This window comes from Python bivittatus, unplaced genomic scaffold (genome assembly GCF_059951505.1).
Source record: "Python bivittatus isolate LINGU-HERP-01145 unplaced genomic scaffold, Pbiv_v1 ctg000980_np1212, whole genome shotgun sequence".
In the NCBI taxonomy this organism is placed as follows: domain Eukaryota; kingdom Metazoa; phylum Chordata; class Lepidosauria; order Squamata; family Pythonidae; genus Python; species Python bivittatus.
In genome coordinates, this window is record NW_028277125.1 from 35,878,014 (window position 1) to 35,895,979 (window position 17,966).

General features: G+C 39.5%; 2 protein-coding genes across 3 annotated transcripts in view; one reads left to right on the forward strand and one right to left on the reverse strand.

The window, feature by feature from the left end:
• Positions 1-17,966, forward strand: part of GPC1 (glypican 1) — a 261,586-nt gene that overhangs the window by 243,187 nt on the left and 433 nt on the right. The gene's annotated exons all lie outside the window — the stretch shown is intronic.
• Positions 1-17,966, reverse strand: part of ANKMY1 (ankyrin repeat and MYND domain containing 1) — a 44,930-nt gene that overhangs the window by 10,267 nt on the left and 16,697 nt on the right. For both annotated transcript variants that reach the window (XM_088132333.1, XM_088132335.1), the window contains exons 10-16: positions 17,210-17,356; positions 12,786-12,893; positions 10,140-10,271; positions 5,994-6,107; positions 2,928-3,093; positions 2,161-2,230; positions 1,259-1,410 (exon numbers count right to left, since the gene is read on the reverse strand). In XM_088132333.1, the coding sequence (XP_087988459.1) occupies positions 1,259-1,410; positions 2,161-2,230; positions 2,928-3,093; positions 5,994-6,107; positions 10,140-10,271; positions 12,786-12,893; positions 17,210-17,356 (889 nt within the window). The remainder of the gene's footprint in view (positions 1-1,258; positions 1,411-2,160; positions 2,231-2,927; positions 3,094-5,993; positions 6,108-10,139; positions 10,272-12,785; positions 12,894-17,209; positions 17,357-17,966) is intronic.

A 17,966-nucleotide genomic window follows, 5' to 3' on the forward strand; every position in this document is an offset into this window, starting at 1 on the left:
AGAAGATTGGGGCAACTAAGTTCCTAAAACTACATATAATGTGCAGGAAGGAATTAAGTTTAAGTAATGTGCATTGTGAAGTTATTATCCATTTGTCTTACATAGTCTAACTTCCTCCCAAACTCTGGCTAGGTACCACCTTCCTATTAAGGGCAGTTACCCATCTGAAATGAACAGAACCTAGGGTAGAATCAGTGATGTGTAAGGAAAAGAAAAGCTCCAAACCTAATTAATCCCAAATTAAGGATCTAATTAGCCATACTCTCATTTTTAAAAGAAATCTTCTATACTACAAACAAGAAGATGCAACAGGAAACAAATTTAAAATCAGCAAGCTATATACTCAGGCCTGAACTAGAGTACTATAGGAAAAGCAGTAGCACTATAGTAGTCAGACTGGGATGGAATAGTTCAAAGTGTATCACACTGGCCCAGAATACAGTAGCCCACACAGTGTTGGGCGCCCCTAGGTTTGCCCACATTAGACCTCTGTTGGGCAAGCTACACTGGCTCCTAGTTTCCTTCCAGGTACAATTCAAGGTACTGGTTATTACCTTTAAAGACCTACATGGCACAGGACCAGGTTATTTGCAGGACCACTTCAAATAGAATTAGGTAGGCATGCTCCTGGTCCCTTCCCTTAAATGCTGCCATCTTATGGGACCTAACAAGTGTGTCTTTTCTGTGGCAGCCCCTGACCTATGGAGCACCCTTCCTCCAAAGGTACAGCAGGCCCCTACCCTTTTAACTTTCTGAAAAGTACTGAAGATCTGGTGTTTCCCCCAGCGCTGAGATAAGGTGAGACTGGCATGGGATGAACTTGTTGTGGGCTACATGGGAACGATTAACAACTGTAGTGCCAAATCGTTTTTTTTGTTTTTTGTTTTAATGTTTTTCTTTCACTGTTGATATATATAGTTTTATTTTGGGAGCTGCCCAGAGTTTGGTTTAAGATGGGTGACCATATAAATGTTTTCAAAAAATTAAATAAATTTTACTAGATCTCTATTTATCCTCCACAACACAATATAACAAATTATATGTGCATTGTACAAGTCATTGTCTCAATTCAATCACTGAGTAGTTTTCATAAGGATAAGTAATCTAGTTGACTTTTACAGCTAATAATTTAATTAAATAAAATGGGATTACTTACATTTTTAAGGACATTTCATTTCTTTCTAGAATAAACTAATTGCAAGATTTTTGCAACCCGTCTAAGTCCCACTTTGTTCTGCATGCCATCACACCCACGTACCTGTTTGTAAACACTCTCGCTTATGCCGTTCATTCCAAACCTTGACTTTGCAGGACTTGCTGCAAGTGAAGATCTCCAAACAATGTGGACAAGGTGTAAGGGTCACACCAACAGATCGCCCGCACTGGTAGCAGTATTTAAAGAAGGGCAATCTGTAAAAAAAAAAAAAGCCATGGTAACAAACAAAATCAGTGATGTAATATGTTAACTTCTTGGAACACACATATGACAAAGAAATTTGCTCATATATTAAACAGTTGGAACATATATGATTCTGTGGCATGGGGTTTTGCTCTATAGCATTTGTTTCATTAATGATGTCACTGTGCTGCCCACTACAGTTTTCTAATTAAGCTCCCTCAAATTAAAAAAGCTAATCTCTTACAACTTTGTCAGTATACACAGTCAATAAACTGCAGAACCAGACATATAAACAACTTTTATTACTGCTTATTTTCTTATTTTTCAGCTAATCATTTTCACATCATACTCAAGAATTCTGAACACTGAATTTAAAGTTTGTTGCAGAGATCTGGTAAGAGGAATGTACAATAAACTACTTATGCACTTTATGTCCAGTGTGTGTGTGTGTGTGTGTGTGTGTGTGTATAGATACACGCACACACACATATATATACATACATATACTATACATATGTAACACACAGTGACAATATTATGGATACTAAATTTAAAACAAAGAAAGGGGCTCATGTTTGGATTTATTATGTCTCTTTCAGAAGCCAAATATAGACCAAATGGCTTAAAGAAGACATCATTCTGAGTTCTGAAGCAGAACAGTTTATATGTCTGGTTCCATTGGTGATGAAAACAATACTAAAACCATCTATCATAGAGATTTACAACTAAAAACAAGCTATATTTTGATTCACAGGACTGACCTTGTTGGATCTATTTCTAGTGATGTTCCTATAGAACCACTTGTAGATTTCCTTCTTACTCCTGCAGAAGCTGAAATGCAAACATTATTATTATTGTTGGTCGCACAGTCAGCCAGATGTTTAGACTGGATTTGGCATTTTTATCCCAAGGACCTGGGATAGGCAGATGTTTTTTGATGGTGCTAAAGATATAATTGCAGTATGTAAGCTGTTCCAAGTAAAGCTGCCTTTTGCAATTGACTAATGGTGATTTTGTCAATGCCGATGGTCTTCAAGTGGTACTCCAGGTGTTTTGGGATTGCTTATTATTATTATTTACTTAAAACTGATCCTGTAAGAGCTGTTGTTGCTTTTTTAAACATCACAGTCAATCTTATTTTTCAGAACTGTTAGCAATATTAGCCAATTTTTTAAATAAAAATAGAAGCCATACAACTTTCAATGTCTGAGGATGAAATTAAACATTATAAAGATTGTGTGATAAGCATCAATACCTTTAGCCTCATCTTTTCCTCTCAGCACAGTATACCTTGCAAATACAAAAAGGTAACAAGATGATATTGTATTACCACATTCCCCCGGTGATAGAAGAAAAGTTGGCAATGCAGTATTACTGCATCCTAAGTGTAACATCTTAGGTCCATAATTTTAAATAATCTCTAGTTGAAAGAAAACACTTTTGCCCTAAGTATTCTTATACCAGTCTAGAACTGTTTTATATTGTTTTTTTTCCTTTTTTTTAATTTGAAAGTCTAACTTGGACTCACCAATTTTGATTTTCCTAAGTTCTTCTTTATCCCACTGTTTTTCTTTTGCATTGACACACTCACGAAGCTGTTCACTGAGAAAATCCAGTAACTTTCGTCGGAAGTTGTAAGTATCCCTCTCTACTTGCGACAGAGCATGGAGGGGAGTATGCAACAGTCTTTTATCCTATAACGCATAAGCACTATATGTTTGTTTTTACTATGTAACTAGGAAATGTGCATAAAAATGATGCAGGTAGTCCTCAGGTTACAACCATTCATTTAGTGATTGTTCATAGCTATGACTGTCCTGAACAAATGGTACTTACAATGGGTCCTCGTGGTTTCAGCCATCGCAGCATCCCCAGAGTCATATAATTATGATCCAGGCGCCTGGTGCCCAACTCATGATTATGACGTGCAGCGAGCTACAGTCATGTGATTGCGATTTCCGATGTTCCCTGCTGGCTTCCTACAAGCAAATTCAGTGGGGAAGCCAGCAGGAAGTCAGAAGCTGAGGTCCTCACTTAATGACCTGCATGGTCCTCATTTAACGATGGCCACTGGGCTGCCAGGCCTGCCGTCACTAAGCAACACAGACATGTGACGTCACGCTTTACATCTGCGTCGCTTAGCAATGCTAATCCAGGTCCCAATTGCCGTCATAAGCCGAAGATTACCGGAATAAAAAACCCACTATGAAATTATAAAATACAGGAAATTGCAACTTTATAAAATGTTCAACAGATTATAATCTGTTTCTGATAGAAACAATATCACTCACCTATGATTTTTACTTAATTTCTAGTTTTCCTAGCACACATTTAGAAAGTCAGTGTCCAAACTATCCTTTTGTGCATCTTTCTGCATGCAATGGAAATTCATTTACCAGTGGCTCTACTTCCATTCTTGCATATATAATAATATACCTTTGACAGAGATTGATAATTGTCAGGCCCAGCCCAAGAACAACAGGGAAACAACCCAACCAATTTCAGTTTTTTATTGCTTACACTATATAGACAGAATCTTGCCAGACTAAATCTGTACTATGCTAACTTAATAGATATACTCTGTGAAAATCTAGGGAGTGGCTATCTTAAGTTTCTTCTTCACATGCTCCTTCTCTGAACTATGTTGCCTCTTGTCTCCTCCTTTTCCTTCCTGGAATGCGCTCCCTCCTTCCTGAGAACCTGGGTTTCTACTGCATTCCATCACACCACCTCCCCCTTCGTAGATACATTCCATCACAATAATATTCCTTTTCATATTCTAACAATATATTATATTATTTGCAAGTAATTTATAAATAGAAGTGTAAAACTTAAAGTCAAAATCCAGTGTGTTTTGATGAAAACAGTTTTCAAAGGGAAAGGAAAAAACTGTTTTCAAAAATTGTGAAAAACAACTTATCTGTCAGGGCCCAAAAGCTATTCATACAACCTTTTAAAGTTCACCCAAATCCCACCTTTCTATCCATTGTCCTTATCAGTTCCATGATGATGTAGCACAGCTTTTTTGGCACATATAGAATTCTGATGTAGAAGCACTGATAGTTACTGAAGCATCCCAACTACATCCTAAACCATCTGTTATGCTTGTGAATCATAGCAGGTTTACTTAATCCCAGATTGTACCACCAAATGATGATCAAAGTACATTGATCAAAGGGAAAGGAGAAAACTGTTTTCAAAAATTGTGAAAAAGTATATATAACATATGAATGCTTCCTTTTCAGAGTAAGCAATACATAAAATGCAACAAAGAGTAAGAAGTAGTAAACAAATGACATTAAAGAAAAAGAGAAAGGGAAAGGAAATCTAAATAAATCTAGTTTACATCAACACCATTCACCATATCTTTCCATTTGCAAATCATTCTTGTTTCCAGAACATTCACATATCAATTAGGACACTGCTTTTCTATAAGGTCCTTATCTCTCTCAAGGATCAATTCCATCTAACCATGACTTTCTCAATCCTTCTTTTCAACCATTCATCCTTCAGATATTGGTTTTTCAGTTTGATCCTCATTCATTTTCTCTATATAATTAAATCACCTCAACATAGTTCTTTTGTACTAATTATTTATTTTTGTATTTGATCTATTAATTAATTCAGTACCCATTCATTCTTCACCCTCTCTCTTGTTTTACCACAACACTTAAGCACCTTATTCAACTTACCTTTATGGTTTCCTGACATACATTTCCATATCACTTCCATATAATGAAATGAACAGTAGCAAAAATCTACATTCCTCAAAACAGAGTACTGTACATACCACACACTACCTTTCTAGTAGTATTTACACAAAATATATCCATCTATTTTCCCATCTTCAATAAACATTCTATCAAGGTATACAAATTCATCTCCATGCTGTAATTTTTTGGTGTTTATGTCAGACACAATTATCTTCATCTTTGATAAATTAATTTTCACATCTATATTCATCATTCTATCACACACTCTAATATTCATTGTATATCATTCAGGTACTCATCCAGCAATACAACGTATCATAAAAAAAGAATACCCACATTCAATCAACATGCCTTTAATGTCACCGTAAGCATTCCTTATAGATTTATCCATAACTTTATTAAATAATCAAGGGGATATCATATAACCTGTCTTACTCTCTTCTCTGTCTTAGCCAAACTATGTGCTAAGGCATTAAATTCATTCTCACACATGCTTTTTTTTCCATCATACGTTAATCCAGGGCTTCTTAAACAGTAAACTCCCCAGGCATAGTAGTTGAGCTCCAACTTTTAAGTATCGCTACATATTACTAAGCTCACAAATCAGTTTCCCACCTGCTTCCTTTAATTTAGCAGAGGCTAAAACTAATAAAAGTGTGTGAATTAATTTTTCCTCCCAAGAATGGAATCTGATTTAAATTTCTACAAATCTTTGTTGAAGTACAATGTCAAGAGAAAGCTGAAATTGAATGCTAAAGAAAATGTATACGGATGCAAAAGCAATAAAACAAATAAACAGCTTTTAGCATAGATCCATTGATTAATTATAAGGGCAAGATTCACACAACATATTTTGAATTTTCAAGGACTGAAAAAGATACCTGATAATATTTGAAATATGCATAGTCCACAACTGTTCCCACTGCAGTTCTACACTCATCAGTAAGAGTAATTGGCATCAACATGTCTGCACCTGCTGCTATGAGAGAATTAATCTAGCAAGGGAAGAAAATAAATGTAGAACATCAAGAGTCAGATGCGGCCATTTCCACAAATACTACATGCAGGCAAATCAATATAGTCCAACTTGAAGGCAAAGTAAAAGTTGATTTATTGCTAGCTTTTATATAGAAATAAGGCATAGCTAAACCACATCAACCATTTTTTCTTTAGGAAGATGCCCACAATTCAGGTAATGCTTACAAGTGTCCACACAGATGTATATAAACCTAACAATGTTACTTCCCCACATTAATCATATAAAAGCATATCTGTTAATGTTTAAGTATTTTCTTCTTAAGCCATTATCTTACAGTGGGCAAAAGAAGATCTGATAATCAGATGAACAATTTTGTGTTAAAACTGTAACACAAACAAGCATAATGTGGTGATACAGCATTTTTCACTTTGTGGGATATATATAGATAGAGAATGAGATTACATATATAAATAATTATTTATGTAAGTAGATTGGAGAGACAGACAGACAGACTGAAGCCATCTGTTTGTCAAGGCAGCCTACTGTTTTCTCTCCATTCAACAGTATGGTCTCTTAGCCATCCAAAGAAATGCTGACTTCTCTCTGCAACACTAAAGGTCTGTTGCAGCTCTATTTCTGATTCCCTGATCCTTGGGCCTTCTACAGCCTCTTTTCTCATTTTTTTCCTCTATCCATGGCATTTCCATCCCACTGCACCATAATATCTCTATAATGCCTTTTATTTTGGCAGGGGGTTTGTTTAGTTGTTTAGTCGTTAAGTCGTGTCCGACTCTTCGTGACCCCATGAACCATATTGCGCCAGGCCTTCCTGTCCTTCACTGCCTCCCTGAGTTTGCTCAGTTTCATGCTCATTGCTTCAGTGATGCTATCTAACCATCTCATCCTCTGCCGTCCTCTTCTCCTTTTGCCTTCAATCTTTCCCAGCATCAGGGTCTTCTCCAAAGAGATCTCTCTTCGCATTAGGTGACCAAAATATCTGAGCTTGAGCTTCATTATCGATCCTTCCAATGAGCAATCAGGGTTGATTTCCTTTAAGATTGACTGGTTTGACCTCCTAGCAGTCCAGGGGACTCTCAAGAGTCTTCTCCAGCACCACAGTTCAAAGGCATCAATTCTTCGGCGCTCGGCCTTTTTTATGGTCCAGCTCTCACAGCCATACGTTACTACTGGAAAAACCATAGCTTTGACTATGCGGATCTTTGTCGGCAAGGTGACGTCTCTGCTTTTTAATATGCTATCTAGGCTTGCCATAGCTTTCCTCCCAAGGAGCAAGCGTCTTTTAATTTCATGGCTGCAGTCTCCGTCTGCGGTGATCTTGGAGCCCAAATAAATGAAGTCTGTTACTGCTTCCATTTCTACCCCTTCTATTTGCCAGGAATTGATGGGTCCAGATGCCATGATCTTAGTTTTTTTAATGTTGAGTTTCAAGCCAGCTTTTGCACTCTCCTCTTTCACCCTCATCAAGAGGCTCTTTAGTTCTTCTTCACTTTCTGCCATTAGGGTGGTATCGTCCGCATATCTGAGGTTGTTGATGATTCTCCCTGCAATCTTAATTCCGGCTTGTGATTCTTCCAGCCTGGCATTTCTCATGATGTACTCTGCATATAGGTTAAATAAGCAGGGTGACAGTATACAGCCTTGTCGTACACCTTTCCCTATTTTGAACCAATCGGTTGTTCCATGACCGGTTCTGACTGTTGCTTCTTGGCCCGCATACAGATTTCTCAGGAGACAGGTAAGGTGGTCTGGTACTCCCATCTCTTTAAGAATTTGCCACAGTTTGTTGTGATCCACACAATCAAAGGCTTTTGCATAGTCAATGAAGCAGAAGTAGATATTTTTCTGGAACTCTCGTGCTTTCTCCATGATCCAGCGAATGTTGGCGATTTGATCTCTAGTTCCTCTGCCTCTTCGAAACCCAGCTTGTACATCCGGTAGTTCTCGGTTCATGTATTGCTGAAGCCTAGCTTGTAGGATTTTGAGCATAACCTTGCTAGCATGTGAAATGAGTGCAATTGTGCGATAGTTTGAGCATTCTTTGGCGTTGCCCTTCTTTGGAATTGGAACATAAACTGACCTTTTCCAATCCTGTGGCCACTGTTGCGTTTTCCAAACTTGCTGGCATATTGAGTGCAGCACTTTAACACCATCATCTTTTAGTATTTTAAATAACTCAGCTGGAATACTGTCATCTCCACTAGCTTTGTTGTTAGCAATGCTTCCTAAGGCCCACTTGACTTCACTCTCTAGGATGTCTGGCTCAAGGTCAGTGATCACACCAGCGTGGACATCAGGGACATTAAGATCTTTCTTGTATAGTTCTTCTGTGTATTCTTGCCACCTCTTCTTAATCTCTTCTGCTTCTGTTAGGTCCCTGCCTTTTTTGTCCTTTATCATACCCATCTTTGCACTAAACGTTCCTTTCATATCTCCAATTTTCTTGTAGAGATCTCTAGTCTTCCCCATTCTATTGTTTTCCTCGATTTCTTTGCATTGTTCATTTAAGAAGGCCTTCTTATCTCTCCTTGCTATTCTCTGGAAATCTGCATTCAATTGCTTATATCTTTCCCTTTCACCCTTGCTTTTCACATTCCTTCTTTCCACAGCTATTTGTAAAGCCTCATCAGACAGCCATTTTGCTTTCTTGCATTTCTTTTTCTTTGGGATGGTTTTAGTTGCTGCCTCCTGTACAGTGTTACGGACCTCCGTCCATAGTTCTTCAGGCACTCTGTCTACCAAATCTAATCCTCTAAATCTATTCATCACCTTCACTGTGTACTCACAAGGAATATGATCTAAGTCATACCTGAGTGGTCTAGTGGTTTTCCCTACATTCTTCAATTTAAGCCTAAATTTTGCAGTAAGAAGCTCATGATCTGAGCCACAGTCAGCTCCTGGTCTTGTTTTTGCTGTCTGTATAGAGCTTCTCCATCTTTGGCTGCAAAGTATATAATCAATCTGGTTTCAGTATTGACCATCTGGTGATGTCCATGTGTAGAGTCGTCTCTTGTGTTGTTGGAAAAGAGTGTTTGCTATGACTAGCTTGTTCTCTTGACAGAACTCTATTAGCCTTTGCCCTGCTTCATTTTGTACTCCAAGGCCAAACTTGCCTGTTATTCCGATTACTCCTTGACTTCCTACTTTAGCATTCCAGTCCCCTATGATGAAAAGGACATCTTTTTGGTGCTAGTTCTAGAAGGTGTTGTAGGTCTTCATAGAAGCGGTCAACTTCAGCTTCTTCAGCATCAGTGGTTGGGGCATAGACTTGGATGACTGTGATATTGAATGGTTTGCCTTGGATACGCACTGAGATCATTCTGTCGTTTTTGAGGTTGTACCCTATTACTGCCTTTCCCACTCTCTTATTGACTATGAGTGCAACTCCATTTCTTCTAAGGGTTTCTTGGCCACAGTAGTAGATATAATGGTCACCTGAATTAAATTCACCCATTCCCGTCCATTTCAGTTCGCTGATTCCCAAGATGTCGATGTTCAATCTTGTCATCTCATGTTTGACCACATCCAGCTTGCCTTGGTTCATAGATCTTACATTCCAGGTACCTATACAATATTGTTCTTTACAGCATCGGACCTTCTTTTCGCTTCCAGATACATCCACAGCTGAACGTCCTTTCGGCTTTGGCCCAGCCGCTTCACTCTTTCTGGAGCTACTTGGAATTGCCCTCCGCTCTTCCCCAGTAGCATATTGGACACCTTCTGACCTGAGGGGCTCATCTTCCGGCGTCATATCTTTTAGCCTTTTAACATTGTCCATGGGGTTTTCTTGGCAAGGATACTGGAGTGGGTTGCCATTTCCTTCTCCAGTGGACCACATTTTGTCAGAACTCTCTGTCATGACCTGTCCGTCTTGGGTGGCCCTGCACGGTATAGCTCATGGCTTCACTGAGTTACGCAAGCCCCTTCGCCACGACAAGGCAGTGATCCATGAAGGGGTGGCAGGGGGTTAGGGAAGTTTATAGAGTCTCTATTTGGAAAAGAGTAACCAAATATTCAAGACTTTTCTTACCAGTGCCATCTTATTTGCTAATGTCCCATTCCGTTCATATGCAGGGTTAATAACAGCACACAAAGCACTTCCAATACCTTGGCTTAAAGGGAGATTTGGATCAGCTCCACCAGCAAGAAGTTCAGTTACTGCCTAAATGTAGGAGAAAGAAAAGGAACTCTTTTTAAAAATTATCCTTAATAAAAATGTTTTAAATCTGGGTACGATGTACATAATGGCTAGGCAAACTTTTCCAGCCTAGGTTGGTCACACTCCTGCCTTGCCTGAGCAAATTTTGGGCAGGGCTAAAAATTGCCAACATAATATTTTTGTTAGGGATTTAAGGAGAGAAATTGGTGCCTTAAGGTTTCCATGTGCTTAAAGCATCAATTTCATCTTTTAAAGCTCACCAAAACAGGGAAGTTCTACCCAGTTTTGGGTAAAGCTAGATGAAGCGGAACTATTTTCCCTGCTTTCTCCCTTTGTTCTTGCCCTTAGCAGCTAAATATGAGGCTCATGCCACCACTGAAGAAGGAGCAATTGGATAGGACAGGTCCTCCAGCACTAACACCCCACTTTGGTATAGCAAAAGGGTTCACATGGTGAGCTAAGGTAAATGCTGTGGCAAGAATATGGTGAGAAACGTCTAATCGCCCTTGTTGTAGCAGCAAAAGGCCAAAGAAGGAAAGTGATTTGCACTGTCAGGTTATGTAAACCTGACTTTTTGTATATTCCACCTTTTTCATGAAAACAGCAAACCTAGCTTAGGCTTTGCCAAGGAAAAGATTGCACTGTCAGGCATTTGTATGATCCATGTCAGGAGCAAGCACACATTTTTGGCCAGGGGCTACATTTTTTCACTATTACTTTTATTATCAGCCTCCATGGACTGCAGCAGAAAATAAATACAGTGGTACCTCGGGTTACAAACGCCTCTGTTAATGAACTTTTCGGGTTACGACCAGCTCCGGCCGCAAAAATTTACCTCGGTTTGCGAACTCCGCCTCGGGGTACGAGCAGGATACGCGGCCATTTTCCCTCCCGTGACACAGTCCGCGGCCATTTTTCCGCCCCTGACACATGGTCCGCGGCCATTTTTCCATCCTGACACGTGGTCCGCAGCCATTTTTCCACCCCTAACACATGGTCCGCGGCCATTTTTCCGCCCCGACATGTTGTCCGCGGCCATTTTCCGCCCCGACACGTGGTCCGCGGCCATTTTTCCGCCCCTGACACATGGTCCGCAGCCATTTTTCCGCCCGACACGTGGTCTGCGGCCATTTTCCGCTCCTGACACATGGTCGTAGGGAGGGGGACTCTCCCTCCAAGCAATAGCCGCCTCCCTGTCCTCCACGCCAGAACGGATTAACGGTAATTACATTGAACCTTATGGGGAAATTTCCTTCGGGTTGCGACCAATTCGGGTTGCGGCCAGAGTCACGGAACCAATTAAGTTCGTAAACCGAGGTTCCACTGTATACAGAAAGACACACATATATGCACACTCATATTTTTGGAAGGGTAGTGTGGCATGGCACGGTGAAGAGGTATTTCTGATCTGAATGATTCCCCTGCATCATCTATTTGTTATGGAAATATCAATAAGAGTTTCATTCATTCATTCATTCCTATTTATTCATTCAATTAATATACCTGTCCACTTGGCATGTGATTCAGGGTAGTGTACATAATTAAAAACAAGTAGCAACCACAAAAGAATAGAATAGAACATAGAACATAGAATAGAATTGTGCCAGAAGCAGTTGAAACAACCAGAAACAATCAGTGAAGATAGACTCACAAAACTTTCTCATCCAATGCCTGGGAGAAAAGCCAGGTCTTCAAAACCTTTCAGAAGGTACCACAATATCCATATCTCAGGCAAAATGCTATTCCATCAAGCAAGTGTAGCAGCAGAAAAAGGCACATCTCGTGGATCCTACCAGGTGGCACTGCTTAAGCGATAGGACCTGGACCATGACAACCCTGTCAGATCTTATCAGTTGTGCAAAGTAAGCAGAGATGAATAATAACCAAGGCCTATGCCATGGGGGATTTTAAAGGTGATAAGCAGCTCCTTGACTTACAGCAAGAAGCCTGCTGTCACCAAACCAGCTGGATGGGAAGGAGGAGGCTTAGACTCAACCCTAGCAAAACTGAATAGCTGTGTATTTAAAGCCACCTGAGTTTGGAAATTTTCCATCCTTGGTTTTGGAGGAGGTTACACTACCGCAGACAGAGTTAGTGTGCAATCTTCCTAGACTTAGGGCTCCTGCTTGAAGAGCAGGTGGCACCCTCAAAGGCCCTTTATATAAGTCCATCATATTTGCCAACCATGGCCATTTCTGGATCGGGAGGCCTTACAGTTACTTCATGCCTTGTACACCTCTCATCTGGATTACTGCAGGGTGCTCTACATTGGGGTTATGGTTTATATGTAAGATCACTGAATATAAGTAATAGCAGCCACATTTTAACTCTCTCTGTGCTTCAAGGAATTTTTATTGTCCATTTTACGCTCTAGCATCATTGTATATATTACCTGCAAATGTTCACATAAGAGTTGGAGTCACTGCTCTGAGTTTGCCACAATCAAAATTATTCTGAAATAATGCTTACAATTATTCTTAAAAAAATAAATGCCTGGAAAGACAGACGACTGCATACCTGTTCATTTCCAACAGCAACTGCTAATGAAAGAGGGGAATGGCCACTCCATAGGACATTTGGATTTGCGTTGTGATCTAAAAGATGATAAATAACTCTGGCAGCATTCTGATGGGGAGAAAAAATAAAAACAGATCAATAAAGATACTGTTTTTATAATTAAAATAAAGAATAAGAACACGTTTAAATAATATTTTTAATTTAAACCACATTTTTAAATTAAAAACAAAGATACTATACCTACCTTCCCCTAAATAAAAAAACTGAAACTGATTCTGAATTGGACATTTACTTATGCCCATGCCTATAAACATATTCAGATCAGAACAGCATATCACATGTTAAGGATTTGACGTAATGAACACAGTCACAATAATAAATAATATATTCTTAGACTGATTGGCAGATACGGGGATTTATAAATGCTGTCATCATTTGGTCATCCAGGCACCTCCAGTTCTTTGTGCCCTAAGGGGCCTCATTCTGTCACTATTTTCTGCTTCTCTGAGTTCTTGTAAGCTCATGCTTGTGTCATCAGCAGTAGTTTCAAGCCACCTTGTCTTCTGTTGGCCTTCCAATGTAGAACTTATCCTGCTATGTCTCATGTGCTTCAGTAGAAGAGGCACACCTGTTCCCTTTGCATGCACAAATTTTCTCTATTATAATTAGTAGGTCAGTCCATAGCAGGAGTCTTTCTTTTTTACTTAAATAATTCAATAAATGTTGTGCAAATTAATTGCAACACCTGCACCTAATGCACAAAGAAGGGACATTTTTAGAAGAGAATATGTGTCACTCAAGGGTGAACTGTGGAGTCCTTGGGGTTCTGTGAGCTTGGTTGTTTTCTTGCAAACTTTTCATTACCCGTCTAGGTAACATCAGTGTAGCACTGAAGATGTTACCTAGCCAGGTAATGAAACGTTTGCAAGAAAACAGCCAAGCTCAGAGAACCCCAAGGACTCCACAGGGACATTCTTGTTATCTTTTAAAGTCAATATTGTCGTCTGAAAAGGCTAGGCTCACAAACTGGAGGGCCCAGCCCCTGGAGAAAGAAGTCCCATCTTCAGGAATGAAAAGAGCTGCCCCTGCTTAGCTCAACAAAACCTGTGTGGGATGGAGAATTTTCATCAAGGTAATTGCTACGACAGCAACAGGATATAAGCAGAGGCAAGAGAACATTTCACATCATTATCTCCCCAATATCTTTAGCAGTCCCCATCTTTATTATGTCTTAACTTTCACTTATTGTTCAATATATATTTATTATGTCTTAATCTTCATTTATTGTCATCTTGGGATGCCTGTGGTCAAGAAAAAGGGCAAAATGTAAAAAAGAATAATAACAACTACTAGAGAGGCTTGAATAGATGAATAATTTATTACAGACAAAACCAGAAAATCTCACTAAGAAAGATAATGAAACAAACAAAAAAACAGTAATGGCCAACAGTAAAACAGGCAAACAGTGAAAACAATAGAACCAAGACACACAAGTCAGCTCTTGCTGACTTCCACACGCAATAAAATAAAATTATGCAATATTTAAGGATATTAAATCATTTTGCTTAGAAATAGGAAAGTGCGTGTTCTGTTTCCTGAAGAGTTCATTTCAATCTGTATACTACTAAAACTCTCATGTCTGTAACCTTCAACTGGGCAAAACAGTGCATCATAGGGCAACAATTTTTGAACCAAGGTACCTCAAATGGGCTAATTTACAGAATACATCCAAAATCCAGGACCCATTACTCCTGTGGGATTGAAATTTGGGAAGTTTGTGGCTACTTCAGCACTGCACTGCAGTAGTCAGCCCAGGTCACATGATTGTCATGGGCATATTCCTGACCTCTTTCCCACCTTCCTCTGTCCCCTGCACCCAGTCAGCTGGCGGCAAGGCCCAACAGGCGAGTGGCGATTGGCTGCTTTGAAAATGAGGCAGAAATTTGAAATCTCTTAACAGTGGTTGGCATTGAGGGAAGGATGAGGGAGCAACTTGGATGCCTGCTGGAGATAGGGCTGGCTGGGGGGTGCCGGTGGTCAATGAGTGAGCCCTCTTCCTCCTTCCAGGGAGGGGTCCCTTGGGGACACACCAGAATGAGGAGCAGGGGTGCAGTTTTCCTCATGGTCCACAGCTCCCCTTGTTCCATCTCCCCCCAGCAAAGTGGCAGGCAGTCCTCCTCAGGTCAGTTGAGGAGAAGGAGGAGGCTTCACCACGGCTGTCGTGAGGGAAGGGCAAATGGCACAAATCTATATTATATATGAGAGGGAGGGAGAGAGAGAGGGAGGGAGATTTCTGACACTCCCTGCCAGCTTCCCACAAGTAAAGTTAATGGGGAAGCCAGCAGCAAGTCACTCCCACTCCCACTGCTTTTTTGCCCCTGGTCATACTGTTTCTCTGTTTAGGTCAGGAAATATCTCTGAAATGATGACCCAACAGGTCATGGGTTGTCTAGTAATACTACAAAATATACAGCTGTTGAGATTATATGGGATATTAAGGCAAAAAGCTTTTGGCTATTGGCCTATTTATCTTTCCCACTTAGACCTTGAATCCCATTAAGATGCTGAATCTGTTAATCTGATGAACATAAAACATATATCCAGTGGGATCAGACAATGATGACACTAAAATAATGATGATAATTATGATGCTATTCAATTAATGACAGAGAAACAGTGTCAAGGGAATAAAGATAATAGCGTTGGGCCACAGAAAGGGCTGAAAAGTTGCTCTCTGGGGCTCACAGTTCACTACTTTTAAAACAGAGCCTTTCTAAAAGCAGTTTGTAACAGCGCATAATAGGCTATCAAAAAAAGTACAATTATTGTAACTCTCTGGATCTTAACCAATACTTAACATTTCCATGCAAATCATCATTAGATGAACTGAGTGCTTTTGTATCTGGTTAATGGGATTCTCAGGTGTCTCACAGGAACTCTGTGTCAGTGTATAACAGATGGAGAATAAACAAACCTATGTTTATAACAATCTATGTACTGAGAATAGGGAGGCAAATGGGGAACTAATGAAAAATTGAAGTGGCAGAAATTAATCCAACTGTAGAAGTAAAAAAAAAATGGGGGCATTTCAATCAAAATTCTTTTCTGAACTTCTACTTAAAATAAATTGTATTTTGCAAACTGATATTGTTCTAAACTTTGCTTTCTATTATGAGCTGAAAATTCAGCAGCTACAACTAGTGTTAGCAAAAGAATATCTAGGTTGCAGTCCTATATACTTTTACCAGGAAGTAAGCATCACTGAACTCACTACAACCTACTTCTACATGTATACAGATTTGCAATGTAAACTTTAGTAAAAAGAGGCCTGTCACAATTACATATAGTTAATTCTACATGAGATGTTAGTTACATTACTGACTTTGTATTTATGAAACCAATGGTAGCAATACAAAACTGGAGAGTAAAAATTCTGACATTCCCTGAGTTCTGGCAGGCCCCTACCCTTCTGGCCTTCCAAAAAGCTTTGAAGACCCTAGATGTCCTTGAAATGCAACTCCCACTGGATATACTAACTAGGACTAATGGTAGATGGAATACAGCAAGTTCCCATCCCTTATATATATCCCACTGATAGGTCTCTCTGTGTGTCATAGGTTGAACAGTAGCATGTAATATTGATTTAAATTGGGAATACAATGGGGAAGGGCCTTCCTCTTCCATCTTCTTTAGGGGATCCTATGCTATTTTAAGAAATAGATAGGAAATCCACTCTAGGTAAGAATAGTAGAAATGGGGAGAATGCAGCACTGTGCTCTGTAATACATCCCACCTTCCTAGAAGTGTTGCAGTTCTGCCATAAAAGCCAGATACTGGGCATGTTAGAGTACTTTAATGTAGACTATTGCAATCCCTTCCCTCTCCATAGCACATCTGGGATATAGTTTCCTTAGTCCTTATGAGACAATGGTCTGGATGCCATTCTGGAGATAAGCAGATTTCATTCTCTGTTAGGGCCTCTGTGTCACCCCAAAGCAGCTCATCTGTTCATTCAACAGTTTTTCCAGAACCAGTTGCCCAACAATTTTATTTCTGACTGTGGCCCAAAATTCAGATTGCCCTTTTGCTACTATTCCATTTTCCCCACATTAATATTCTATACACATTTTAACACTCGGGCAAAGGATTTAGACAGATGGTAAGCTAAAACTGATTACACCAAAGATGTGCATTAAATTTAATATGTCCAGGATGGCTACTTATTTCATATGATTGAAATTCCTCAAACAATTTGAGCTCCAGCTTAAATATCAAATGTCCATATTAGTAAGGCGGAACTAGTTGACAACAGAATTTTTCTTCCTTTTACAAAATAAAATCCTTACCAAGACAAAATGTGCTATTTGAAAACTGAGAAGTGAGAATAGAACTTATAGTGGAGAATCCCAATAGCTATCACTCACCATAGAATTGCCTTCCCTCTCACAGGCAATATGAAGAGATGTCCTCCCACCTCCCTCTGGGACAATAGTACATTCTTTGTAGTAACTTTTGGGTGGTCCAGTTTCATTATTCATTCTCATGAGAGATACTGATTCACCAATGTCAAACTAGAAGAAAGAGAAAAGGGAATCAGACACCACAATTAATCTCAAGGAGCCATAAATGTTGCTCCCTGTTACTTCCTACAAAGATAAATGGATGGTTGGGGATGGGAATTTTCTAGGGAATACGGCATTCTTCCCTTCAGTCCTGCTCTCCTGGCACATGATTTCAGCCTGTGTACCAAATACATTCCACACTCATGCCTGGCTTCTCTCAGCTATACTGCTTAACTGTTCTTAAGACATAGTAAACAGGGGTTTGCTACAGGTTAGAGTGCCATACATCCCATGTGCTGTGTTTATGTACACGTGAAGTTGCTTTATACCAAATCACATTAGTAGTTAATCTAACTCAGTGCAGCAACTACTTACCAGTGGCCTTTCACAATGGCAGTTTAAAGTTATTACCCAGTTATGCTATCTAGGAACCTCTTAATCATAGATGTTCATGGTCAAGTCTATTAACTGTCCTCTTGTAGGATCCAAGCAACCCAGAAAATGAAGTCAGTGAGATTTATGTTACAGAAACTGTATTTATATCTGTATTTTTGTTATTTTTGTTATCTTTAGTTATTATTACTTAATATTTTAATCCTATTGTGTAAGCTGCCTACAG